Consider the following 26,647-nt stretch of genomic DNA (forward strand, 5'->3'; position numbering starts at 1 on the left):
TGAGGTAAATGGAGTTTTGTCCATGAGCCAGGCTGTCCTTTTAAGTGTGATCATAAATGCCGGATGAGAACCAAATATGTGATAACTTTTAAGATGTGTTGCAGGTAAGAACTAAAATTTGAAAATGGCAAAAAAGTAATTGTGACCTCATTCAAAGCATTCAAATAAGATTATTAGCTGGCTATTGGCTTCGCTTTTTATGAATAAAGGGGTTCACATTGCCCTAATTGTGTATTGTTAGACAAATCAGAATATTTCTCATAGAGAAAAACAACCACTTGCAAGCACATACACACAAAATCATAACCAAAGCAGTTTTTCAAATGTTCAAATGAACTTTCTTGCAGAGAATAGCCAACTCCTCTTTGTTGTAGTTACTAGGAGCTGCTGCACTTTTAAGTGCATGAAATTATTTGTCATCATTCTATCCCTATTGTTCTTTCAAACCATTTTGCCTAACAGTCCATTTTAATTCTGTATGTATTGTGTTCACAACCTCACTGGCGAAATGTTTTTGTATAAGTACATGTTTGAATGTGGAATGAGTGTGTGAAGGGGCAAGATTACTATTAAAAACACGCAAAGCTGTGAACTATTTTAGCCTCTAGTAAAAGTCAAGTAAAACTTTATGGTGCAGAACATTACGACTGCTGTTGTTGTTCCCTTACCATACATATTTGCTGAAATAACACAGATTTTGAATGATGTGATTATGTTGGCCAAAATCAGAGGGCCGTGCTCCTCCCCAAACAGTTGGACACTATTATGCTGTTAGCTTGTGTTCCAAGTGCACAACTGGATTCTGCAGGACTTTGCACTCGCTGACACTGGGAATCACGGTTGCCAAAATATTTCCCCCTCTTATGGTCCGTTCTGTATTTCAACATACAAGAAATGCAATTTCCAGGCAAATGTAATAATTGCTGATGCTGGATTATCACCGTGTTCTGTGCTCTGGCGGTTATTCCCCTCACACAAATCCAGATTCTAGAAGCTTCTTGTACATTTTCTGACCATCAAGAGTGTTGACTGATTTGCTCAAGTTAAATGTGTTTGTTACTAAATCATTTGACCCAACATTAAGAGTGTTCATAGTGATAAAGGGCAGCCAGTGAACATCTGTTCCTGCATGTGTCTGCGTGTCCCCAGAGGAAGGTCTACTGGTCTGAAGAGGTCACAGCTAGGGAGCACAAAAGTAGAACATAATCCTCCAGGGAAAGAGAAGTTCATGTCCTTAAATCAAAGCCTTTCTGGTTTGTTTAGATGTCCCCATGTTGAGAGCAATATCAGTAATGCAATTGTTTAGGGTTATCAGGGGGAAATGAACTTCGGGGTGACTTGTCCTTACGAATGCCGAAGGATTTTTCCTCTTGCAAAATTAGGCTATTAAGGCTATGAATTAAATAAAGCAATAATTAAATTAGATATTAGTTATATTTTTATATTCCAAAAAGCAGAGTACACCAATACTTCCTCAAAAACATGATTTTCTTTAATATACGGGCTACTGTGTTGGCAGTCCTCACATCTGATGTACTATATAATAAGATTTATTATATGCACGCGCTACTGCAGATCTGTAATAAAGAGTGTGAGTGAGGGTGATTCTTCCTCTGTACGGCTGCAAAAATGTTTCATACAAGGTGCTACTTGTTTCAGGCAACAGTCTTTTTCTCTGCATTGCTCATATCCTCAGACGTTTTTGAAGGGTCATGTAAGTAAACTGGCAGGCAGTTCAAGATGAGGTGAACTCGAGACTCAGGAGCATCCACAGATGTCAACCACCATGGAGGGAATTTTGCCGTAGATGATCTGCTCCTTGCGGTTAAAGTAGAGCATGTTGATGGGAGACATCTTGGTGGGGGTGCAGCAGGGTCCAGCGGTACCCCGCGGGTTGGCTTTGTTCACCAGGTGGGTGTGCGGGTACTTCTGCAGGTGCATGTATTCACACTCGCCTGAACAGTAATTGGCTTTGTAGCGTTTAGGGGCAATAATCCAGTCCCAGCCAAAGTCTTCAAAGTCCACCGTCAAAGGGTAGCGGCAGCATCTGGACTCAGGGGAATGTTCGTCACAGTCGAGACCAGAATCCCGCTTGGAACGCTTTGGGCTCTCTGCTATTTTCACCTCCAGGAAGGGTTTCTGGGGACATTAAAAGCAATCATGACCAGCAAAAGAAGGGTACATGATGTCATCTGTCATTTTAAGGCATGACAACCAGATGAGAGTGAATAATCTTTTGGTGCAATATCAAGTAAAGACAATTATTATTATATTATACCTTTGGATTATTTAGAGACATATCAGTTCACTCAGATCAACTCAGAACAAGTTTGTCATTTTAGCCCTCTCTGGTTCTCACCATGCATTTAGTCAACATCAGTGAAGATCTTTCTCATTACCGTCCAATTATAAAACCCTAAAAACTCCCCATGTGAAACTAATATCCAGTCAGTACCGACAAGAGGAAAAAATATGCATGCGTATGTTTTAGGTCCTGCTGTATAGTGTAAGCAGTTTGTGTTGGGCATCGTCCACATTTACATTTACAGTGATTTATCATACGCACTCATCCAGAGTGATGTACAATCAAGGACAGTCCCCCAAGAGACACTCAGGGTTAAGTGTCTTGCTCTGGGACAAAATGGTAGTAAGTGGGGTTTAAACCTGTGACTTTTTGGTCACCTGTCATCCAAGTCCCACAGAAGTTCTGAGTTTCCTGCATATTGATAGCTGCATCCTGATGCCCGCAAATTGAACAAAATATCTGGGAAACTAGAACAAGCCAACACGAGCTGCACATGAGACAGTAGCATGTGCATGGCACACTTGAGAGTAGTGGGCCCACAACGGAATGACAGAGAGAGAGAGAGAGAGAGGATGTGTGGCTGTTCACATATCTCCTTCTTTACAATGAGCATCCTGATTGGTTTACTTAACAAAATAAGCCAATCAGATTTCAGTGCATGAGGGCTTATATTTAAGTTCTCAAGGACTGAAGTGCACCATTGGATGCATTATCGGATCAGAGGAGGATCAGCAGAGGGAGAGAGCATCCAAAAATATCTTTATAAATACGTATATTCAAACTCAGACTACACAAAATCGTATCCTTTAGTAAGGGTGATAAATAATGACAATGTTGGGGGGTTGGGTAACCCCCCTGAAATGAGTCTTTGCTGGTCTGCATCACTGCTATTGCAAACACAGCATCACGCTACCCTATCAGTGTCACCACTGGGCTAAAAATGATCAGTTGTCTAAATAAGATCTTGCCGGCAGGAATTGAGCAGTAACGACCTCAATGGTTAAATAAATATGGTTGTTCAAAGACAAGGATTTCTCTGGATTTTGGGGGGGATCACTGAGGCCTAAAACACCCGATTTTGTCATAACATGCAATGCATGTTACAATGTTTTTGTGAGACTGCAGGAAATATGATGGTTGTAGGAGACAAGGACAACTGAACTGCTTTTAGGCAATTAAATATGCATAACATTTTACTAATGAAAATTAAACTCCTTCCGGTCCATGTGCATGCATGCGCATGCGTAGTTACTGATTTGCCAAATTTGCGGTGATTGCTCATAATGGCAAGGTCACTAATAATAAACGGGGATTGGTTCCTATTCGCGTTACTTCGGTTCCTGAGACGCTCTCACCAGTCCCTCGGCTCCCGACTCTTCAGTAGTCACGGCCAAGTCGATTCCTTTCGAGTCGAAAGCTCTGATCTCGATCCCGAGGTTCGTCTCTGGTTGTTTGAGCCAGGACTGGAGTAGCTGGTTCATGTCGATGCTCTGCCACGAGCTGGTCGCTGCACCTACTTCGATCTTCATGGATCGAATGATTGCCCGCGTACTGCCCTCCGAGACCGGCTTGAGGCGCGAGATTTGCAGGAAGACGGTAGTGGCCTCGTTGGCGGGCCTGAGGTGGATCCAAAGCTGCGCCTTCAGTATGTTGTTCGGTAAAATCTTCGGACTAAGAGAAAATAAACAGCATCTCGGCACTCCGTTGATCTGGACAACTGATTCTGCTGTTGGGGGAAAAACAGGACATCAGGTCCATATTATCCGTATTATCAAAGACCCACCCGCCTGTGCGTAATGTCCAAAGCTGCTATATGAGTCAATAATTCTTTTTAAAAGATGCATTATGCCGCGCAATTCATACTGCTAGACTTTCCTGAACCGTGTCCTGACTGGCGAAACAAAACCAGTCGAGAAATCCGCACAGTCGCCGTGCGTAAAATGCGCTTTGGCGAGCGCGTACTCACGCTCCGTGGCCATGGTTATGATGGTCTCCGTGGTCGCCTGGCCCGCGTCTTCCGAAGCCGCCGCCTGTTTGTCGTCCAGCTGCAGGTCGTACTGGCTCAGGAGGTCCTGCAAAGGCGGCGCTTTGGGCAGGAGCTGCTTGATCATGTCCCTGCTGATGTTGGGCGCCTGCTCCAGACGCAGGATGCTCAGGATCTGGGTCTTGATGGTGTGCAGCCGCATCAGCTTGCTCTGGTGCCTGAACTCGCACGTCGAGCACTGCTCGCCGTCCTCGGTCGTCAGCGACTGCAGGGTCGGGGCGTCGCCGACACACACCGACCCAAACGCGCTGAGCACGCACAGGTAAACGGCCAGAGGCATGTTGCGCGTCCCGGGACGGGTTTATTCCCAGAGTCCCAGCGCGTGCCAGTCTGAGGGAGGAGGAGCGGAGTTCATTGGGCGAGCAGCTTTATAGAGGAGCTCCTCCGATGCGTCGTCAACGGCTTATGATTGGCTGGACGCGGGACAGACTGGAGCGCATCTGTTAAAGGAATAGTTTGGTCCTACCCTTTCCCTGGTTTGTGCATTTTGATCACCCTGAAGCTATGACTGGTTGTCAAAATGTCCACCGGAAGACAAATAATTTTAGCTGAACCTTTTGCTGTTTTCATATAATATCTTGTTACAATTTAACATTGATTCTATGCATCATGATGCATCTGTGGTGGCAAGTAACAGTTTAATCATGTATGCTGTTCTTCCATGAGTTCATAACCACTCGCTATACCATAATGGTTTTTGTGCCAAGTGATTTAAAACAACAAATTAAGCCTACCTGTATAATCTTAAAAGTTGAAACCATTTTGCTGTGTTTGGTGACCTCAGTTCAGATCTCTCCTGAACCTCTGGCACCTGGTGTTGGTATTTTGCACAAAAGGCTAAGTGATTGATTTAAAACTGAATAACCATAAGTGTACATAGTATACAAGTATTATACAAATACACATTTATACAATCAGATAGTCAGAGAGGAGGTAATATGATGTAGTGGTGTGCAGTGTAGTGGGCAGTGGTGGTCTAGCGGTTAAGGAAGCGGCCCTGTAATCAGAAGGTTGCCAGTTCGAATCCCGATCCACTGAGGTGCCACTGAGCAAAGCACTGCTCCCTGGGCTGCCCGCTGCTCACTCAGGGTGATGGGTGAAATGCATAGGACAAATTGCATCGTTTGCTGTGCTGCTGTGTAGGTATGAAATGACAATCACTTCATACCTACATTTATATACTGCTGACTAAATTCAATTCATATGCACACCGCTAGAGGACGCTATTACTACGAGAATATCAATGTCTTACTGGCTTCAGTACAAATAAAACCACTTTTTTGTTGTTCCATTGCAAAGTGAGTCCAAACTCTGTTCTCAGTTTGTTTCTGAACACTGGCATTGATAAGTATTTCATGTTCAGATGGTACAGTGGCCTGTAACCTGTTGTTGGGAACATTACCTTTAAATTGTAGTTACTATTTTCTTCTTTCAAAACGTTATTGACTGAGTTACAGCATTATAAATGTAACTAGTTACCAGGGAAGTAACTAAAAAGGTTAAAATATGTAAAAAAAAAATGTGGATGTCGTGTCTGTGTCTCCTCTTTCGTTAGCAGAGCTCACGTCAACTTCTACATTCTTGGCCATTAGTCTTGATGAAGATGTGCCAGCGCCTACCTCTGCCTCTGCTTGGCTTACCATGAATTTGAACTCAACCTTCACTTTTGCAGTTGTCTTACCCATCACCCCTCAACCAAAGAAAAGAGAAAACTTTGCTGCTCCTGTGGCTGATCAGATGAAAAGAGCTTAATTACAATAATGCACCGCATGTTATTGTCAGTAATGGTACCAGCTTTGTAATGATGGAACCAGTAATTGGTCAGATTACCCGTGAAAAAAAACTTATTTTAACACTGTTATCACTGCCTGTAACTAACAAATAATGACACATAAAACTTAACCTTTTGCACTGTTATTATAATTTATATGTATTTAGAAATACATCACATTAGGTACTTTATTCCCTTACGCACAGTTCTAAGTTATGAGTTTGGACTCTCACCCTCTCTATGGGAGGAAAATGTATTTAGCTCAGCTGCTGTGGGTGGTGATAGTGGAAGTGATTGTTTTTAACCTGTCACCTTTACTGAGCAGTCCGCTTCCTTAACCACTAGGCCACCACTGCCCCTGCTTACTGGGTGACCTGGGGCTCAAGGCTACCCTGTTTACCTCATTAAGCTCTGTGGAGGAGATATGTTCCCCAACCAAACACAAGGAAGCCAACCATTTTATGTGCTTTGTGTTCTTCATCCGTAATCATAAGATATGTAATCATATGTGCTTTATTCTGACTTACTGGCTCTCCCTGCGGTGCAGCAGGTGGAAGGTATCTCTCACATTTTCAGAAGGAAATCAGATTCAATGCCACAGTCATGACATAGCATATTTCATTTACATTGTAAAATATATCCCAGTGTTTCAGTTCATAGGTGTGGTTTCAAGATGTTTGGCTACTGCCGACGATCCGCAGCATCCAAAACAGCAGCGGTGCACTCTCTCGCCTTCTCTAGCAGCGTGGTGGCTCTCTTCTGAGTCTGAGCCACGCCCCCCCCCCCAAAAGAAATCAGTAGATATTAAAATGACTGATAAATGAAGATATTTGACAAAATCATTAATAGCTTGTGGCTGTTAACAATGACTGGATTTTATAAACTTTACTCACGGCAAGTTTGAAGGACTCATCTCTGATGTCTTTGAGATTGATTATGACATTGAAGTACGCTCCAAAAACAGCAGTCTCCAGAGCTTTTGCTGCAACCTGATTTGAATAAAAAGGCCAATGGAGGTTCATTCTATCACAAACCAATGTTATGCACTCAAAAAAATCTATTTATACCGTACAGGTTAAAAGTTTGCACACACCTTCTCATTCAATGTGTTTTCTTTATTTTCATGACCATTTACATTGGTAGATTCTCACTGAAGGCATCAAAACTATGAATGAACACATGTGGAGTTATGAACAAAAAGTGGAGACCTGGCCTCCACAGTCACCGGACCTGAACCCAATCGAGATGGTTTGGGGTGAGCTGGACCACAGAGTGAAGGCAAAGGGGGCAAACAAGTTCTAAACACCTCTGGAAACTCCTTCAAGACTGTTGGAAAACCATTTCAGGTGACGACCTCTTGAAGCTCATCGAGAGAATGCCAAGAGTGTACAAAGCAGTAATCAGAGCAAAGGGTGGCTATTTTGAAGAAACTAGAATATAAAACATGTTTTCAGTCATTTCACCTTTTTTTGTACATAACTCCACATGTGTTCATTCATAGTTCGGATGCCTTCAGTGAGAATCTACCAACGTAAATGTTCATGAAATTAAAGAAAACACATTGAATGAGAAGGTGTGTCCAAACTTTTGGCCTGTGCTATGGATGCATGTATTAGAATGACATGAGAATGGTTCTTCACCTGAAGGTCTGACTTGCAGGCTACATTTCCATAGAGCACCAGCTCTTTCAGACATGGCCACAGTAGGTTGACTCTTTCAGCCAGGGAGATAGGAACCCCTACAGCCTTCTTCAGGCCATCCTGCATGGCTGTATCCCTCCTGGTATGGACGAGAATGGAAACACATCACAATTGTACCAGCAATATATTCATAAGTATACAGAATTTTTTATCTATACACTTACCTTTTAACTTCATCTGGGGAGTTTTTAGGCATTTTTAAGGCTGCCTGCAAAAAATACATATATATATATAGTACTTTATGTAAATTTACAAGGCATTTACTGCAGCCTCTGCAGATGATGGCATAACTTCTGGGACAGAAACTTTGTTTAATGAGATGTATTCTAAAAATATCTTAACTGAGTCAGCTCTGTGGATGTACAGTACAGGCCAAAAGTCTGGACACGCCTTCTCATTCAATGTGAAGGCAAAGGGGCCAACAAGTGCTAAACTGGGAACTCCTTTAGGTGACTACCTCTTGTAGCTCACTGAGAGAATGCCAAGAGTGTGCAAAGGGCAGCTATTTTGAAGAAACTAGAATATAAAACATGTTGTCAGTTATTTCACCTTTTTTGTTTAGTACATAAATATGAATGAACACATGTGGAGTTTTGATGCCTTCATTGAGAATCTACCAATGTAAATGGTCATGAAAATAAAGAAAACACATTGAATGAGAAGGTGTGTCCAAACGTTTGCCCTGTAATGTACCTACAGTGTTAACTACATTTCACTCCACCTACCATGTAACTGTTGAAAGCAGAGGAGTCTGTGTCCACCATGACCAGCAGGTCATTCATGGCCTGGTGAAATGGTGGGATCAGCCTCCTCATCGTACAATCCAGACTCTCAAACTGCCTCTTGCCATAGGTCATCTGTCCCACCATTGCCCCCAGGGCAGCACCCTGACCCCCACAAAAAGGCAGAGACAGATGCACAGGCATGCATTATAATATAACATTACATTTACATTTGTGGTATTTATCAGATGCCTTTACCCAGAGTGACTTACAATCACTTAAGGGACAGTCCCCCTGGAGACACTCAGGGTTAAGTGTCTAACTATACTATAGTTATTTTAGAATATAACTTCTAAAATAACTTGTATTGAGTGTGCTCATTGATATATTATCAATAAACATTGCTTTATTAAACTCCATGCATAGTAAATTTCATAGCTATTCATTATAATGGATAATAATTTCCATTATCTTCAAGCAGGGCGAAATGTCGGTAGGTAGGTAGGTAGGTAGAACTTTATTAATTCCTCAGGAAGGTTGCTCTGGAGAATTCAGTATGAATTTCGTGAATAATATCATCCAATATCTGCCGACCTAAGAGATACTGAACCCATGATCAGAATATGGACTACTTACCATAGCAGCAACAGCAGCAGAGACAGATCCACCCCCAGGGGCGGCAGTTCTGGCCCCCACACTGCGCACAAACTGCTGCAGAGGCTGGGAGACCAGGTGGTTTTCCTGAGTATTGTCCACCATGTACCTGAAACATATCACACTCCCTGATATACACACCGTTTTATACAGCAAAGGAGAGGGCGAAAAGCAAAACACTCACTCAATGATCCTCTCCTTTGGAACAAAAGGACCAAGTGAATCCAGACCCAGTTTGCTAATAACCTAAGGAAGGTGAGAGAAGAAGATTGGCTTTCTGAAGATTCTATTAAACTTTTTTTTAATCCTTTTCTGATGAATATTTCATGTTGACTGTATTTGGACGCTTTCCTTCTGGGGAAATGTCTTGTTTGCATTCTGACACTCCTTGAGTAGGTGAAGCTATAGCAAATAAGAGCTTCCTCAAGCTTGCAACAGAGGCGTGAAACATGCCCAGGGATTCATGTGGAGCTCTGGCAGATGTTCACTTTTCACATCTGCATTTATTTACACTGTCATTGTTGACGCAAAACGAATAAGCGTTAAGTGTGAGGAGTGACATTTGGAGAGGTGGGTTTTTCTCCTTGTATTAGGCTATATAGAGTCTATACAGAGTCTATATAGAGTCTATGTAGCCTACAGGATTATACAGACATAAACATCACTTTTGATTATACTATTGGGTGTGTTATTTTTTATACATTTTTTGGCGCCCTCAGCGCAGATGAAATTGTGTGAACCCTCTGCGATTTTAAGCGCCCCCCTCCCCGGCGGTTCCCGGACCCCAGGTTGGGAACCAGTGGTGTAGAGGATGCATGGGTCCGACACTACTCACCAAGCGGACTTTGTGCTCCTCCTCCACGATGAAGAGGTTCTCCTTCTGCATGTAGAAGTCAGCGCAGTCCAGCATGGCTTTCAGCGGAATCAGTCCCACAATCTGGGAGCCGACTACAGGAAGGCTCAACTCCTGAGTGCAGAACCAGAAAAGGATATTTTCAGCAGCGTGTGGTCCTTCACTTCTCCATAATCTGAGAAGAAGTCCACAATTACCTTGGCAAACCTGCAGATCTCTTCATACACCGTATGGACTGGCGTGAGTTCGAAATCCAGGATGTTGGTAGACACCTGGGCAAGGCTGGCCTCGTCCAGGTACCAGCCCATTCCCTGGACTTTTTTCAAAAGACCTGGCTGCAGTAATAAAATCATTTTACTACAAGCGTTGATGTTTGGAACTGCGTGTTGGGAATGCTCGGAAGACCGTGTGAACGCCATATGAGTATTATCCTTTAAAATGTTTCATCTCTTTATTTAATCTCTTTAGAGACCAGGGTTTTGTTCAGGGATTTAAGGTTAAAGGTTAACTTTTGCTTCACAGAGCCTTAAACAAACTGCAAACGGTAAATGATCAAAGGTACAAGTCTACACACCACGCCGAGATGATTAATAAATAAGGATTTCGACTGTGACTTGTGTTAAATATTTGCCGGAGGTGAGGTAAGCAGAGTACCTGGTCTTTGCCTCTTCCCTGCTCCCGTATGTCGAGGGCGATGCGATGCGCTTGCTCCTTTGTGCTCAGAAGGTTCACGTTGTAGGCAACGAGGAACTTGCGGGCTCCGGTCACCGTCGCCCCCCAGGAGGGCACAAATGTTGCCGGGCCAAAGTCTGGTGCCCACTCACTCTTTTTTAACTGTGGAAAGAAATGCAACGTTTTTTTTTTAATACCTTTTACACTTTGGGGGTAGGTTCCACACAGTGGTCCAGATGTCCCCGAAAATCACCTTCTCAGGCAGTGCTTCGTACTCTCCTGCTCGCACAGCAGGTAAGGACCTCCTGCTTTCCTTACGAGCTGCTTCTCCATAAAGGTACACTGCAGATGTGGAAGTAAAGCACGAGCAGGCGTTAATTCTCACTTTCTCGCCACACGTCTGTCCACTCAAGTCCCAGCAGCGCTCACCAGGGACATGCAAGTCATCTGACAGTCTCTGGGCAAAAAGGTTGGCACAGGTGACACAGTCTTCCATGCTGGTATTCTGGACAGGGATGAAGGGGCATACATCCATTGCACCAGTCCTGGGGTGCTCTCCTGTAAAACAACATTAACTAACAAGTTCCGATGAAGTGTGTGAAGTTCCGATGAAGTGTGTGTAACATGAAAAGCAAGTACAGTCCACCTGAGTGTTTGGTCATGTCGATGAGGGGAGAGGCTGTGCGTGCCGCATTCAGTGCCCCCTCCACAACTGCCTCTGGGGACCCTACGAATGTGTAGACTGTGCGGTTGGTGGAGGCCCCTGGATCCACGTCCAGCAGGCTGCATCCTTCAGTGTTGGAGATGGCATCTGCAATGGCATCAATCACCTTCCCACAAAAAAAAAAAAAATCCACCACATTTGCATCCATAGTAGCATTAGCAACATGGGAGTCATTGAGAATTCTATATAATAAGTCAAGATCATGTTGGGTAAAAAGTAATGGAAAAATGCACAACGCAGGGAAAACAGCAGTGCTCTTACCTCTTTGTTTCGGCCCTCTGAGAAGTTGGGCACACACTCCACAAGCTTGGACATGGCGCGAGGCAGCTGCAGACGCACACAGACCCACTGCAGCTCTTCATGTCTTTCCCAGCTACTTTAACACGTCCGTCTGAGAATCATTAATCTGCCCTCCTATCATGTAAGCAGGTCACTGGACAGTCATTGCCCCCGCCCCCCCCCCCAAAAATGATCAGAGAACGGCTTTGGTTGCTGAAGACTGCATAGACCTTCCCCAAATGTTGTGGCGCTTCAGGAATAATGCAATAAATAAATAATCTCGATTATGGTATATATTTAAAACATATATTTTTGTCTGCTTTCAGTTTTTTACAGAAATTATTATTTCACACTGACATAGTGAAGTTAATTCTTTTTTTTTGTATTGTTCATCTGAGATTTATGTAGAAAAAAGTGTAACATCAATACAAACACTGCACATATGCAGTAAATACATATTTACTAATTGCATCGCTAGTGAATCTGTAGGACTGACATGAATTAATAAATGACAGGTTAACCTGATTGCACCATCTCCCAATTAAACCAAACCAACAACATTCTGCTCCGGCCGGTTAATGAATAATTCAAGCGCCCAGGGCGGAGTGTATTTTGGGAAGACAGCGCAAACAGCTGAGAATCAGATAGTGCTGGCGGTACCGCCTATCACATGGCCTGCTTTCGCAGTTTTTGAAACCTACCTGTATTATGAACTGCCCGTCTGGTATCTAGTTGCTTTGTCCGGGCCAGTCTCTTCGCTCAGCGATCGAACTCTGCATCCGGCTCCTGCGTGCTTGTGAATGACAGGTGGCGCAAGACACAGATGCTCTCGTGTTTTTAGCCTCCGGGCCTGTTTGTCTCAGAATGGAATCTGGGAGGATTCTGGTCGGCTGTTTACTTACCCCCTCGTGGTCGGGCAGAAGCAAGAAGGCAGGAGCACTGGTTGTGTTCACCAGAAACCTTGACCACAGCACTTGCTGGCATGGGCGGTATTTCTGACACATGATTCTAAATGCATATTTCTTCAAGTCCAATGTGGTATTGTATGTGTGATGAATTTAGTGTTCTGCTGGCATTTGTTACTTACATTTTACATACATTTTTAATATGGATGTCTATACTTTCAAATAACATTTTCAGAACAGACTTGTTCCATGTAATCTGAGCGGCAATAACCTATTATTCGGCTAATTTTATCCTATTTCACGTCATCGCGTGTCATCCAGACTTCAAGACTGATTTCAACTTAATTAGTTAGGACACACAAATAAACACACATGGGAAACACAATCCCATTGGTGCATCTATCTTTGCACATGATGCAAGACAAGATGACAGATGTAAAATGAGATGAAACACGCAACCATTGCTTTTTACTTTTTATTTCAAGTAGATTTCAGTGTCTGTGATTTTTTTATTTTTCACTTCAAATACCTCAACTTTTAACCATGAGAGGTTAATGATGATTTATTTATTTATTGCTGACTGTTCAGAGATTTGTTTCGGATTTGGATTGTCCAAGAAGTTGAGAGGCAATTTATACTGGTATGAGATCATTTTTATTTATTTGTAGTTTACTTAAAACACTTGCATTCGTGGTCATTCAGTTTGATCATATTTCATGTCTTTATAAATCTTACTCGTAGTTCCAAGGGCCGTTTTGCATCAATAGCGGAAAACTACCTAGAGGGGCAGTAAAGAACGTATACAGAGACAAGAACAACGACTGCGGCTCATCCGTATGACAAGACAAACGCAAGGCTAAATTAGCATTCGGCTCTTAATTTCCATGTCAAATAAATGTGACCTAGTTTATTTAGGCGAAACTGCTTTTGAATGTGATTTAAGACTATGTACAGAATCGTTGCTTTTTGGGCTTCAGATCTTGTGCTCCTCTTATCTGTCCCCCTAGCGGTTCTCGCCTGAGCAACGTCTCTGCCTCCCTCCAAAGCGCGCCTGCCGCCGGAAAAGTTGAAAGGTCACGGCTTCGGCGGGCCCCGTGACGCAGCGCCTCTGTTTTTTAAAAACAGAACCGCTTCTTTTATATATATGTGTGTTTTTTTTATTCTCACTTTTGTTACACGCAGCTCTTTATTAAAATAGGTACTCAGCAGGCTCCCGGTGAGCACATCCAGGCGCTGCACAGAATGCTGGCGACGGGAGCGGTAAGTCGTCTGCTAGCTTCTTTCCAGCTAGCCCCACTAGCCCCGCCAGCCCCGCCAGGCGCACGGCAGAGTCTAGATGAATGGGAACACGTCGCAACACAGATCGGGATGCGTGAACAGATTTTGCAGGCTTACATTAGCGAACAAACTCTTTTAAATGGTTGGCCAGGTGTTAAATAAATAGATAGATCGCTTGCTTGCTAGTTAGCCTCTTAGCCGGCAACGACATTTGGTTGTGTAAGTATATATATAAATACACGTATCTGGCATTTTTTTTATCGTTACCGATACTTTATTTATGAAGCACAAAATAGTAATCTTATCCAAAGTCTACTTTTAATTCCAGAAAGCCAAGTGTCCAACGAGAATTGAGTTATTGAGACCACGTTGCTGTAAATCTCTGTGTCTGTCTGTCCATCTGTAACAGGCTGTAACCACGGCGCTGGCGCAGGTGGACCGGGAGAAGATCTACCAGTGGATCAACGAGCTGTCCAGCCCAGAGACCCGAGAGAATGCGCTGCTGGAGCTCAGTAAGAAGCGGGAGTCTGTGCCCGACTTGGCCCCCATGCTTTGGCATTCGTGTGGTACAATAGCAGCCCTTTTGCAGGTGAACTATTCCTTCCCTCACCGTTCTATTTATTGGTCCACGTTGTCTGTGAGTATGACCTGAGTTTGTGTGTTTTTCCATGTTGTAGGAGATTGTTAATATATATCCTTCCATTAATCCGCCAACCCTGACTGCTCACCAGTCCAACAGAGTATGCAATGCTTTGGCACTTCTGCAGTGTGTAGCTTCCCATCCAGAGACCAGGTAATGTTTCCTCACATCAGTGTGTGCCAAGTTGTCGTCTCATGGTCCACTGTGATTAATAAGAAGCTAACCCTTGATATATATTTTATTATTCTGTTCAGATCAGCTTTTTTGGCAGCACACATCCCTCTTTTCCTCTACCCCTTCCTTCACACGGTCAGCAAAACCAGACCATTTGAGTATCTGCGACTCACCAGTCTAGGGGTCATTGGTATGTCCAATCATAGTTTTTATTTATTTATTTATTTATTTATTCAGAATTCTTTGGCCAAATGACACTGAACAAGTTTACAGATGGAAAACAATATTGCTCAAATAACAGAGATGTCGACTTTGTTTTTTGTCTCATTTTCTGTGTGCATGGAAATGTATAATAGTTTTAAGTAAATTAATATCTTTGACATTTAAAATGCTTGCCGCATATATAAACACTGTTTTATTATGGTGACTTCTGTGAACTCTTTGTCATATTTGGTCCTTTTAATTTTAGGGGCATTGGTCAAAACAGATGAGCAAGAAGTCATCAACTTCCTGCTGACAACAGAGATTATTCCTCTGTGTCTGCGCATTATGGAGTCAGGCAGTGAACTTTCTAAAACAGTAGGTGTTTTACAGCAAATATAGTTTCATGTCATCAACGTCTCCTCACAGCCTTACCAAAACACAAGGCCATTAAAGACAGTTACTAGAAATACTTGTTGTGTTAAAAATGTACTTTCCTTTCAACAACATTGGGTTAACTAATAATTCATGGAATGGTTGTTCAATGGGAACTGTGGGAAAGAGTTTTCCTGTGTACCTAATCACGCTTTCTAGAACACCAAATGATTGCTTTTTGGGCCACAACACACACTTCTGATTTGTCGTGACCTTGTTTTTGTCTTTGCATCTGGCAGGTTGCAACTTTCATTTTACAGAAGATCCTTCTTGATGACACAGGGCTTGCATACATATGTCAGACTTACGAGCGCTTCTCACATGTAGCGATGATACTGGTAAGCTCTGTTCACTCACTTCCCTCGTTCCAGTGCGTAGAAGCGTCTCCCAAGTCTTCATGGGTATCTGTGCTTACATCCACAGGGGAAAATGGTTCTTCAGCTCTCGAAGGAGCCGTCTGCTCGCTTACTAAAGCACGTTGTGCGCTGTTACCTACGACTCTCTGACAACTCCAGGTATTTTGTTTTCTGTGCCATTGTTTATTTGGAGGGAGTGGTGGCCTAGCGGGTAAAGGAAGCAGAACCCATAATCGGAGGGTTCTGAGGTTCCACTGAGTAAAGCACATCCCCACACAATGCTCCCCGGCGCCTGTCATGGCTGCCCACTGCTCACCAAGGGTTATGGTTAAAAGCAGAGGACAAATTTTGTTGTGTCACCGTGTGCTGTGCAACAATTATTTCACTTATTGATGCTGTTAGAGTTTTGGACTAGATTAAGGCACACACCATTCTCAAAATAAGACCCTTTCCTTGTCAAATTTCAACAAAAATGTTTCATATTAGGAATTACATAATATAATTGCTGCGCTTCTAACATAAACATCTAGCTTTCATGTTTACTGAACTTATTGTGCTCCTGCTTAGCTCCTGCTTTGAACTGTTATTTGCACTTAATGGTCACAGAGTCGTATGATTTATTTATTTTTGTGAATTTAAAAATCCCTTGCTTACAGCATTTATAACATTTTCTCTGCATGCAGAGCTAGAGAGGCCCTGCGCCAGTGTCTGCCTGACCAGCTGAAAGACACCACCTTCGCCCAGGTACTGAAAGATGATACTACCACCAAGCGCTGGTTGGCACAGCTTGTGAAGAACCTCCAAGAGGGCCAGGTGACGGACCCCAGGGGCATCCCCCTGCCCCCACAGTGACTCTGCCAGTGCAGCCCAACAGAAAATGGACGTTGAGAGCGCAACACATGGGCACTTACATATATTGGCAGGACATTTTAGATCAAGCTGTGCTCTGAATTTTTCCTCAAGGAAACGCCAAGGACCGTTTTTGGATGAAAAACAGTCTTTCAGTATGTTGAGTCAAAAGGTTCCCCACGTTTCAGGCCTCTTTTTACAAGGACACTTAATCTGCAGCTCATATGTTTCTTACCATGCCACGCCACCTATTGCAATATTTTGTATAGTTTTGATGCCTATGTGGATGGCACATTTCTGTTGAAATAAAAATAGAGAAAAATGAAAGATCTGTTCTCTTTCTTTTTTACGATTCCTCATTTGAGTCTGCTCATTGTATGCTTGTGTTTTCATTAACCTGACTTTCCGCTCCCCTAACACCTTTAAAGTTGGTGGATATTTTTTTTCAGAGGTTAGAATGCAGTAATCTCCTGTTTGGATGCTTCGGTGTACGTGGTCCTATGGGAGGATGGGCTGAGGGACCCCCCGACTTAACTGTGGGTGCTCTTGACTGAAAGCAGAGCCTGTAAGCTGAACCACATTTGTACATTATTCACAAGCAGAAACCTAAGGAGGCTGGAGGGGAAGACTCTCGTAAGAAAAATTTGTACATTTAATATGAAACAGACGCACCAAGCACCACACCTCCCCACCACATTCTCTGTGGGAACTGAGGAGAACTACTAAATGCCGAACAAGAGGGCAGTCCTAATTAAGGTAATTCTGGCATCCTCCTCCTCTCTGATGCTGCTGTTGCACGTAAATGGAGGGATGAATGTTTCATGCCCTTGGCTTAGTAACCCTAGAAAGGATCGTCTCAGCGCGTGGAGGCCAGTGATGCTAGTGTTGGCTAAAGGACCTGTGATGGATGGGGTCCAAGGGGTGGACACTAAGCCCTAACAAAACCAGCACATCAAACCCATTGACACAGGCTCTGCTGTATAGGTTGGAGTGGAGCGCCCATACAGCAGGCTGTTCTGAAAAGCATGTGACTGACGTGGGAGCACTGAATCTTTGATGAATGAGTTGTCCCCTATTAGGTGATTCCACCTCTAATGATACCCCGTATGCTCATGGTCTACAAGCTTGTTTTAATGTTCCTTCGAACAACACATACATTTTTATATCATTTTTGGCATTGGCGATCGTTCTGCCATACATAGACAAAGAAGACCTAATACAAAGAACCCTTGGGTGAATGGATCTCTGTCTGTGTCTGGAAAAGCATGAACCTTCTTAGTCAATGACAGAGATCCAATAATTCAATAAATAATGGCCAGTTTTGCACTGTCATTGTTTTTTTTATCTGATAATAACAGGACTTTGAATATTTTGTTTAAATTAGGCTAAAAAATTTAAAGAAAGTTGCTGAAACCAGATTAATCAAAAGCATTAAAGAATGTCAAACAGACAACGAAATTCAGTTAAGTTAAATGGATGTGCATCAGAGGGTGTTGACTTGGGATCGACTATCGCTCTCACATCTCTCTCCTCCTGCCCGCCCTCCCTCCCTCCCTCCCTTCCATACTCACTGGCCTTCAGCAGCAGCATGCTTCGCTCAGAGCAGTCCAACAGACTGGGGCAGAGCGGGATAGCCGTCCCCCTGGATATGTCTCACCTCTAGAGCACAGCTCCATGCCGTCTGGCCTCCAAGATGATTCTGCAGTGGGTGAGTTTCCACTGGCCGGCTAATCTGCTTTGTGTCACTCGTCACCATCCTGGCCTTCTGGAACTTTCTCAGGCCATATTGATTACTCGTTGACTTGTTTACCTTTCCCTGGTTAACTTGCCTGTATTTAAATGTTGTTTCTGTATTAAACACAATCTGGTTGGTGATGTGTTTAGATATAATTATAGTATGATTTTCCTATGAACATGCCAAAGCAATTTTTATCACCCCTGAGGTAATTGTCTAATTACTCTACATTACTTAACAGTCAAACACATATTTAGAATAAAAAGTTATTTTTTATTAATATGCTGTATTGGTATACATTAAGGGTCATATCCCCATTCATAGTAGGCTGACAATTATTATATAAACTTTCAAGTGGTCATAGATTAAAATATACTAAATGCACTTAAGTTTAAAGACTGAGGAAGAGTGCACATTGCAGATAGAGGGTTTATTTCAGTGTTAAGAGTGGGATGGATAAAAGACCCTGGACTGGTTTTGGTTGTGGTTTTTGTTTTGCTGATCCTGGGATCAGGACTGGATATTGTCAGTCAGAACTGCTGAGCATGCATGGTTTATTAGTGCACGGTTTATTAGTGAAAATCTTTCTGAGAAAGACAAATTTGGTATGACGTACACAAAACACTATACTTCTACTCTAGACTTTAAGGAGCAAAAGAGTCCAAGCATAGTCTGACGAGCATCGTGACTTAACAATGTGCCCACGCTGGAGGCCGTTTTTCCACTGCCGGCAGAGACCAGACCCATTCTAAGAGCAGCCTAGTGAAAGACAAAGAACCTGCTGATGTGCGGTGGATAAAATGTTGTGATGTTTCCACTCTGTGCTTGAGAGCACATTGACCCAGATTCAGCAATAATAAAACTGTTATGGCATGTTTAGCATTATTAGATAGAAAAAAATATTTTGATGAGAAGCACAAACTGTACAGATTATCATCCAATCAAATAATAATAATCATATCATAAATATTATCTAGAAACATACGAGTTTCATGTGAAATTACTCAACTGCATGCTGAATACAAAAGAATTGTATTCAGCATAGTCATAGTATCTGAAATGATCACAATCTTTTCTATATTTAGTAATAATTCAGTAGGTATTTATATAATGTTTTTTAAATGATTAACCATGAACATTAGTATTCTGTCCTTTGGCACCCTGCAGGTGAATTTGAGGATAGGGGTCACAGGCTGGGACACTGCTCTCAGACTGACCTGGTTTGATATCATACCGCTGCATGTCATTCAAGAGAAGTTAGGAGTGAGGTGTATGAATGAGGGGCTGTCTAGCAGGGTTAGTTCATCAGCCCAGCTGCAGAGTATTCACGGCTGAAACTTGAATCGAAGGGCTCTGCTTGGTATTATTTATCCTTCTAATGTTTCATGTCCTTATTGCAGGTAACACACGTTTGAGAAAGCACCAAATGGCATCAACCCAAAGTGGTCTACGTAAGTTTGGTGCCATAGAGTGACATCAATTAAGTTTTTTTTTCAGGAATGCCCATGAGTCAGCTACATGCTGAGTTAAGCATGATGCATGCCTGACCTTGTGGGTGTCCAAAGAGTTGAGAGCTAAGCATGCAAATGTACGGTCACACACCACCGAGCCTTTTTCTCTTAGGCATCCAAGGCGATGACAACCTCCAGTCCATGATCGTGGGGACAGTGATGAGGAAAATCAAGTCTCGCACCTGGAAGAAACAGCGCTACTTTAGGTTGCAGGAAGACTGCATGACCATCTGGTACAAGTCAAAAAAGGCTGGAAACGCCCACTCTACTTGTGAGTATTTAGCAGGCCTAGAGTAGTTAGAAATCCGACAGACCATCCGGCAGAAGCAGCATTTGCATTGATTCTGATTTACCAGGCAGTAACCATCAGATGGAGATGCCTTGCATCTCCTCTAATGATCTTCCTGTAGGACTTCTCCTGAAGATGTCTTTAACCTCCATGTAGGGCGAGTGAAAGCAATACTTTGTCTTCTCTTTTTACATGCAGTAGGACACTGCTCTGTTCATCAAGGAAAGCATGAAACGAGGAGATGCAAATTAATGAGCAATGAGAGTGAGCCCATGTGAGCCGTACTCCTCATAGCTGGATTTTGTTCCAGACCTCTTGATTATACTGATTAGAGGCTCTACTAGACGTTAGGTGAATCTGGTGTATTTACGCTTGGGTATTGAGTAAAACCTATTAGATCCTCAGTAAATATTCAACATGCAGAGTGACCTTACGAGAATTTGTGATTGAATGGCACTTGCATAACCTCTCATGTTCAGAGGATTTAACATCTAGAAATAAGCAAAAAAAGAAAAGAAAAGTGAGCTACCAGTTAGATTCCAGGACAGAATCTAAAGAATCTAATGGAGGATTATGCAGACCAGGACTATTCTATACATCTCTTTCATTTCCTCTCACTCATTTCCAGTTTCCGTTGGAGATGTGGAAGCAGTGAGGGAGGGACACCAGTCTGAGGTTCTGATGAGCATAGCTGATGACTTCCCTCCAGACCGTTGTTTCACTCTGGTGTTTAGAGGGCGCCGTGGGAATTTGGATCTGGTGGCTGACTCTGCCGAAGAAGCCCAAGCATGGATAAAAGGGTTGAGGAAACTGATTGAAAACCTGGAGAACATGGGTCAGAGTGAGAAGCTGGACCAGTATCCCCCAAATAAAATGTTATTTGTTTAGGGACAAGTCTGATAGATCTGGAAATACACTGAAACATAACTTCTGAATAAGTTGCTGATATTTGACATGTCTAGGGCTTGGTTCTTGTCCTTATCAAAGTCATCAGATGGATTTGTGACTGGTTCAAAAAAGCTGATAAAAACAAAGATGGCAGAATGAACTTCAAAGAGGTGCAGGACCTTCTGAAGATGATGAATGTGGATATGAATGAGCACCATGCTCTCAGACTCTTCATGGTAAGATCAGATTTAGGTTTAACTAGTTAGTCCTTTGGCAAAAGTGTCTATATCTTCATTGCCATCTGTAGGCCTCTAGGCCTCTAGGCCTCATCTCAAGTACCTTTAAGATCAGGATTCACCCCGTCTGAACACTTCTGAAAAAACAAACTGGCTTTACATCGCAGATGGCTGATAATTCCCAGTCCGGAACGCTGGAGGATGACGAGTTTGTGCACTTCTACAAGATGTTGACACAGAGGGAGGACGTCCTACGTGTGTTCCAAGAATACTCGGGTGACGGGCAGAAGTTGAGTCTTCAGGATCTTGAAGACTTCCTTCGAGAACAGCAACTGGAGTGTGAGGGGGTTGAGCAGCATGCACTGGATCTTATAGAACGCTATGAGCCCTCAGAAACTGGTACAGACCAACCTCTAAATGATTTCTTAATAATGGTATTTAAATATTGGCTAGCAGGTCTAATTTTTCACAGGTCAAGTCTGATTTGCACTCTGGTATTCTGTTCTGTTTGTTCCTTCAGCAAAAATGTTTCATGCCATGTCTATTGATGGATTCCTGATGTACCTGAGTTCACCTGAGGGCTCTATCTTCAACCCCAACAAGCGGAATATCTTCCAGGATATGAATCAACCCCTGTGCCACTATTTCATTTCATCCTCTCACAACACCTACCTGTTGGAGGACCAACTAAGAGGACAAAGCAGCGTGGAGGGCTACATCCAGTATGACACAAGGCTCCATACCTACTGTACCTATGGAACTCCAAAAAATAATTTGATCATACTGGTTAATTGGAAACCAATACTTTGTCAAGAAATGTACTTCTTTTTGTAGTATTTAAACTGTGTCTGTGTCTTTTTAAAGAGCTCTGAAGCGAGGCTGCCGTTGCGTTGAAGTGGACTGTTGGGATGGCCCCAACTGTGAGCCCGTTGTTTACCACGGACACACTTTCACTTCTAAGATCCTCTTCAAAGATGTTGTGATTGCTGTGGGAAACTATGCCTTCAAGGTATGTCGCCTTTCCTAGATTCTTTGCAACCTTTCCTAGGTTCATTGCCCAGAATCTCCCCTTAATTCACACCTGAAAACTTTGTATAGGTTTCTTGGTCCAGATAGCAAATAAAGTGGTTATGGAACGTGATCATGCCCGCCTAACCCATGTGCACCTAAGTGTATGAAGGGTATAGCCTTTCTGCTGTGATAATATGACCTGTTTAATAATTCATGCAATCCCCTCCTCCCCATCCATCTCTTGCTCTTTCTCCCCAAGGTATCAGAGTACCCGATCATTCTGTCCATTGAGAACCACTGCAGTGTTGAGCAGCAGAAAGTCATGGCCCAACACCTCAACCAGATCCTTGGTGACAAGCTGCTGAAAACCACGTTGGATGGCAAGATTCCCATTGGGTTGCCTTCTCCCGAGGTCAGGCATGGTGCCAGACAAGTCCTTCACAATGTGTTTTGATGTGTGCTGCCAATGCTAAACTCTTGCCCCTCTTCTCTCCCTCCCCTGGCTCAGCCAGGTGCTTGACCCTGCAGGCAGCCTTCACTTTCAGGGTCATATGATATGGACTTGCTAAATTATTGAAAAGTGCATTATTGCTCTCTGCTACATGTGGTCATAATAAGAGACTCAAAGAATGTAACTGATGCCCATTCAGTTTTCACGATCAGAGGCGAAGCTACTTGGTGGCAGGATAAATGCAGAAGAAGTGGAAACCAAAGGTTTAGTCTTGCCCTGTGCATTATTCACCATTAGTCAACATTAGGTGCCTCAATGAGTCAGTCAGTTGCATAGGCATATGTATGCACTTATCAACATGAGCTGTTTCAAAAGGTTTTTGTCTGTCATAAATATAATCATGTGTGTAGTTCATCTTAAGGCAACATCTGTCTTTATGTGATTGTGTGGGTAGGACCTGAAGGGGAAAATCCTACTGAAAGGGAAAAAGATTGGGGGCCTAGAGGAGCGCCTGAACGGTGTGGAACAGGATTCTCTGACTGTTGAGGTGAGCGATGAAGACGAAGTGGCTGACATTGAAGAAGACAACCATCGAAATGACAGCTTTCGCTGCCGTACCAAGGTAATTGTTTCAGGAGCTCATGTCCTGAATTCCCGGCTTCATGGTGTTCTTTCAGAATCCCGACTCTGTAGATGTGTTCAGTGCCTGCTGAAGTTGCTAAAGATACAATTGCTTGCAACAAGGTGTCCCGCTTGCAAAAACTCTTTCCAATTCGTGTTGTAAGCTGCTTACGCACACAGGAAGCTACAGAATTTCCAATGAAAAATACATGGACATGAAAGTAGGGGTAAGACAGAAACCATTTAAGAGGGCGATCTCCTGTCCTGTGTTATTTGAACAGAGAGAAAGAGAGATAAGTCAGACCGCATCCAGGTTTCCTCCCACATGGCACTGCCATTTTGCCATGTGAGAGGGAGGTAGGGTGCTTGAAGATACAGCCAGTCACTTGATCCACTGATCAGCTTAAACATTTTGATCCTCTATCTTGAAATGTTTCTTCTTGGCGGCATTGGTTCTGTTGGCACTGCCCACCCTTGCTGAACTTGCAATGTCTGGGTTGCCAGGTGATGCTTGGCAAAACTTTCATTGGCTGCATTTGCAGGTTGTCTGCATGGCTGTAAGCTTAGCATCTGTCGCCATGTAAGGGAAAGAGATCAACTTTCACGCTGGAGCAGGTGGTATGCGCCGGGAGCACTGCTGACCTAGCTAATGGCTTTGGCTTTTTGCCCCTGTGCCACAGTGAAGATGCCATAGTCTGAGTTTTGTATAAATGGAAGTTTTTCAATTCTTTCTGCTCTTTTTGCAGAAATCAAAACCTCGTCTGTCGAAGGAGCTGTCAGACTGTGTGGTGTACTGCAAGAGTGTCCATTTCTGCAGCTTCAAGCACTCCCGCATTCACTCAAAATTTTACGAGATCTCCTCCTTTACGGAATCCAAGGCTCGGAAGCTCATGCGAGAAACAGGTTGGTGACGAACATCAGGCAAAGCTGGTATGAAAAGTGTTTAAATTAAATTGTTCTCCTTTGTTTTTGATCAGGAGCTGAGTTTGTTTGCCACAATGCCAGGCAGTTGACCAGAATCTACCCCAGTGGCTTGCGAACAGACTCTTCAAACTTCAATCCACAGGATATGTGGAATGCAGGGTGCCAAATTGGTAACTGATGCATTAATTGTTCTAATTCCTCTGTGACATTGAGTCATTCTCACTGGGAATAAACACTATTATGTATTATTATGACTGCTTGCCTGATCTCTTGTTTTGTTCTGAAGTTGCTCTGAACTTCCAGACTGCTGGGGTTGAGATGGATCTTAATGATGGGCTTTTTAGTCAGAATGGCCGCTGTGGATATGTCCTGAAACCTGACTTCATGAGGAGTCCTGATAAAGGGTTTGATCCAGAAAACTCTCCGAACCACGAAACACACCAACCGCTTAGTCTGTGCATACAGGTAAAAAGGTCGTCTGAAAGAGAAGTTAACTGAAGGATAAATAAAGACGTCACTTTTTTTTAGGTATGTTTTTTTTTTTACTCTTCATATTCCTGCTTGTTTCTAGGTGATAAGTGGTCAGCAGCTTCCAAAGGTCAATATTAAAGAGGGATCCATTGTGGATCCCCTTGTGAGAGTGGAGATCCATGGAGTGCCCCAGGATCAAGCCAGACAAGAGACCAGATACATTGAAAATAACGGTGACTCTCAGTGTTTGTTTAGTAGGTGGATTCCATAATGACTTGGCCTTTCAGACTGTTACTCTTTAATATAATTTGTTTATTTTCATTTACTTTCATAATTTAGTACCGAAAGGTAAACCTTTATGTACTATATGTATGGGGACCAAAAGGAACATTTAACATCAAAACAAATGATCCATGATTTGATCTGAAAGGTTGAAGGTTAACCATTCTGAATTAAATTAACAAACAAAACAATTAACAACACAATTAACAAACAAAAACAAACGACCAAGATATTCAAATTTGTTAGATATGCCTTAATATATTGATTTATTATTATTTTCTTTGTTGACACAGGATTTAACCCAGTATGGTACGACACTCTCAACTTCACAATCCACATCCCTGATTTGGCTCTGGTTCGCTTTGTGGTAGAAGATTATGACAAGACATCGAAGAATGACTTTGTTGGCCAGTACACATTACCCTTTTCATGTATTCAACAAGGTGAACAGGTTGTTCTAATAAAAAGCTTGGTGCTAATAAAAAATCAATAGTTACCAGACCAGTCACAACGGTCTACCTGAAGTCAATTCTCACATCATTTTCTCTTCTGTTTCACCAGGGTATCGGCACATTCACCTGCTGTCCAAAGATGGAACCAGCATCCCCCCTTCTTCTCTCTTTGTGCATATCAGGGTCACAGAGCTTACTTGATGCAGGCATCAGTGGTCTTGATCACAGCACATCATTCTCGATGTTGCATGAGAACACAGACTCACTGCTGGTGCGGTGAAAGTAATTTAGTGAAAAGTAATTCATTGAGCTATTTTTGAATAGGCATTCTATACAAATATTATATCTGGACAAAACACTAAATACACGCTTAAAGCTCTGACTTCCGTTTTCACTGAGTGTGTTATAGCATGCCAAAATTATTTTTATGACTTATTAATTATACTTATGAGGTTGTGCTCTAGCATGTGGTTTTAAATTCTGATGTTTTTGTGTGTGTTTCATTCCCAAACAATGTTGCACTCTCTGATGTGAGAGTTTTACAAAACCATTTTCTTTTGACAATTTATGCCTGAAGTTTGCAGCATTTTTCAAAGATTTATTCCTCTCTGCTAAAAATGTACTGTCCTGATCAGAACTGATGCAATGCCCTTCATGCAATAATGATACTGGCCAAAAACCAAGCACACTGATAATTTGGGGTTTTTGGGGAATTATGCTAACAGAGCTCTCGAGTCGGGCTCGTCTCTGTTCACCATGGCCAACAGCAGCCCTCAGGTAAGCTTGTGTTTCGGAGGAATAGAGCCCAATGAAATTTTAAAACTGAACTGGTCCAGGTCTACCCGTCTTTGCACCTGGTTCATTTTACCCCCTGTTTTCTACCATTTATTATTGCCCTTGATATGAATATATTCCCTATCCATACACACTGTCATTATTTATATTAAAAAGTGTATAGATCTTGCTGCTTATTTAATAGTATTATATTTTTATATAGACTTACCAAACTGACAGTATAAAAAGTTTTGTAACACTGCTCTAATCTTGTATCTGCTGTGTTTGTATATATGTATGCACTATATCCATTTATTGTATTTATGTATACATTTGCTACAGTTATCTAATTATAAAAGACTTTTTTTGGAGAATAAATTGATTTCTTTCACATTCAAGTTGCTTGTATTCGTGCATGCTGTACATTTGGCTGAATATTT

General features: G+C 42.6%; 4 protein-coding genes across 8 annotated transcripts; 2 read left to right on the forward strand and 2 right to left on the reverse strand.

The window, feature by feature from the left end:
• Positions 1 to 553: 553 nt before the first annotated feature.
• Positions 554 to 6,104, reverse strand: LOC114790380 (growth/differentiation factor 8-like). Its single transcript, XM_028980404.1, has 3 exons — positions 4,272 to 6,104; positions 3,661 to 4,031; positions 554 to 2,139 (listed from the first exon to the last, which is right to left on the reverse strand). Exons 1-3 carry the CDS (start codon positions 4,627 to 4,629, stop codon positions 1,759 to 1,761), a joined length of 1,110 nt encoding a protein of 369 aa, XP_028836237.1. The 5' UTR covers positions 4,630 to 6,104; the 3' UTR covers positions 554 to 1,758.
• Positions 6,105 to 6,252: 148 nt separating this feature from the next.
• On the reverse strand, positions 6,253 to 12,583 carry ftcd (formimidoyltransferase cyclodeaminase). Of its 2 annotated transcripts, XM_028980403.1 has the most exons (15): positions 12,426 to 12,583; positions 11,707 to 11,772; positions 11,368 to 11,551; positions 11,151 to 11,279; positions 10,975 to 11,063; positions 10,704 to 10,883; positions 10,247 to 10,384; positions 10,032 to 10,163; positions 9,381 to 9,442; positions 9,179 to 9,305; positions 8,546 to 8,707; positions 7,985 to 8,028; positions 7,761 to 7,899; positions 7,014 to 7,109; positions 6,253 to 6,885 (listed from the first exon to the last, which is right to left on the reverse strand). In XM_028980403.1, exons 2-15 carry the CDS (start codon positions 11,758 to 11,760, stop codon positions 6,802 to 6,804), a joined length of 1,620 nt encoding a protein of 539 aa, XP_028836236.1. In that variant the 5' UTR covers positions 11,761 to 11,772; positions 12,426 to 12,583; the 3' UTR covers positions 6,253 to 6,801. The 2 variants fall into 2 exon arrangements, with proteins under 2 accessions (XP_028836236.1, XP_028836235.1); XM_028980402.1 differs by lacking the exon at positions 12,426 to 12,583 and having other exon boundaries at positions 11,707 to 11,847.
• cnot9 (CCR4-NOT transcription complex subunit 9) lies at positions 12,365 to 16,889 on the forward strand. 3 transcript variants are annotated; one of them, XM_028980406.1, is made up of 9 exons: positions 12,365 to 13,269; positions 13,828 to 13,889; positions 14,317 to 14,496; positions 14,585 to 14,700; positions 14,802 to 14,911; positions 15,191 to 15,300; positions 15,597 to 15,695; positions 15,781 to 15,872; positions 16,397 to 16,889. In XM_028980406.1, the coding sequence occupies exons 2-9, from the start codon at positions 13,872 to 13,874 to the stop codon at positions 16,563 to 16,565; spliced, it is 894 nt and encodes a 297-aa protein (XP_028836239.1). In that variant the 5' UTR covers positions 12,365 to 13,269; positions 13,828 to 13,871; the 3' UTR covers positions 16,566 to 16,889. The 3 variants fall into 3 exon arrangements, with proteins under 3 accessions (XP_028836239.1, XP_028836238.1, XP_028836240.1); XM_028980405.1 differs by having other exon boundaries at positions 12,365 to 12,713; XM_028980407.1 differs by lacking the exon at positions 12,365 to 13,269 and adding an exon at positions 13,281 to 13,702.
• Positions 16,890 to 18,136: 1,247 nt separating this feature from the next.
• plcd4a (phospholipase C, delta 4a) lies at positions 18,137 to 26,465 on the forward strand. 2 transcript variants are annotated; one of them, XM_028980400.1, is made up of 16 exons: positions 18,137 to 18,270; positions 19,698 to 19,748; positions 19,921 to 20,079; positions 20,726 to 20,954; positions 21,092 to 21,221; positions 21,389 to 21,620; positions 21,742 to 21,943; positions 22,086 to 22,230; positions 22,492 to 22,644; positions 23,138 to 23,305; positions 24,051 to 24,207; positions 24,282 to 24,398; positions 24,515 to 24,693; positions 24,800 to 24,932; positions 25,275 to 25,424; positions 25,543 to 26,465. In XM_028980400.1, exons 1-16 carry the CDS (start codon positions 18,237 to 18,239, stop codon positions 25,632 to 25,634), a joined length of 2,331 nt encoding a protein of 776 aa, XP_028836233.1. In that variant the 5' UTR covers positions 18,137 to 18,236; the 3' UTR covers positions 25,635 to 26,465. The 2 variants fall into 2 exon arrangements, with proteins under 2 accessions (XP_028836233.1, XP_028836234.1); XM_028980401.1 differs by lacking the exons at positions 18,137 to 18,270; positions 19,698 to 19,748 and having other exon boundaries at positions 19,972 to 20,079; positions 20,832 to 20,954.
• Positions 26,466 to 26,647: the final 182 nt, after the last annotated feature.

This window comes from Denticeps clupeoides, chromosome 5, assembly GCF_900700375.1.
Source record: "Denticeps clupeoides chromosome 5, fDenClu1.1, whole genome shotgun sequence".
Classification (NCBI taxonomy): Eukaryota; Metazoa; Chordata; class Actinopteri; order Clupeiformes; family Denticipitidae; genus Denticeps; species Denticeps clupeoides.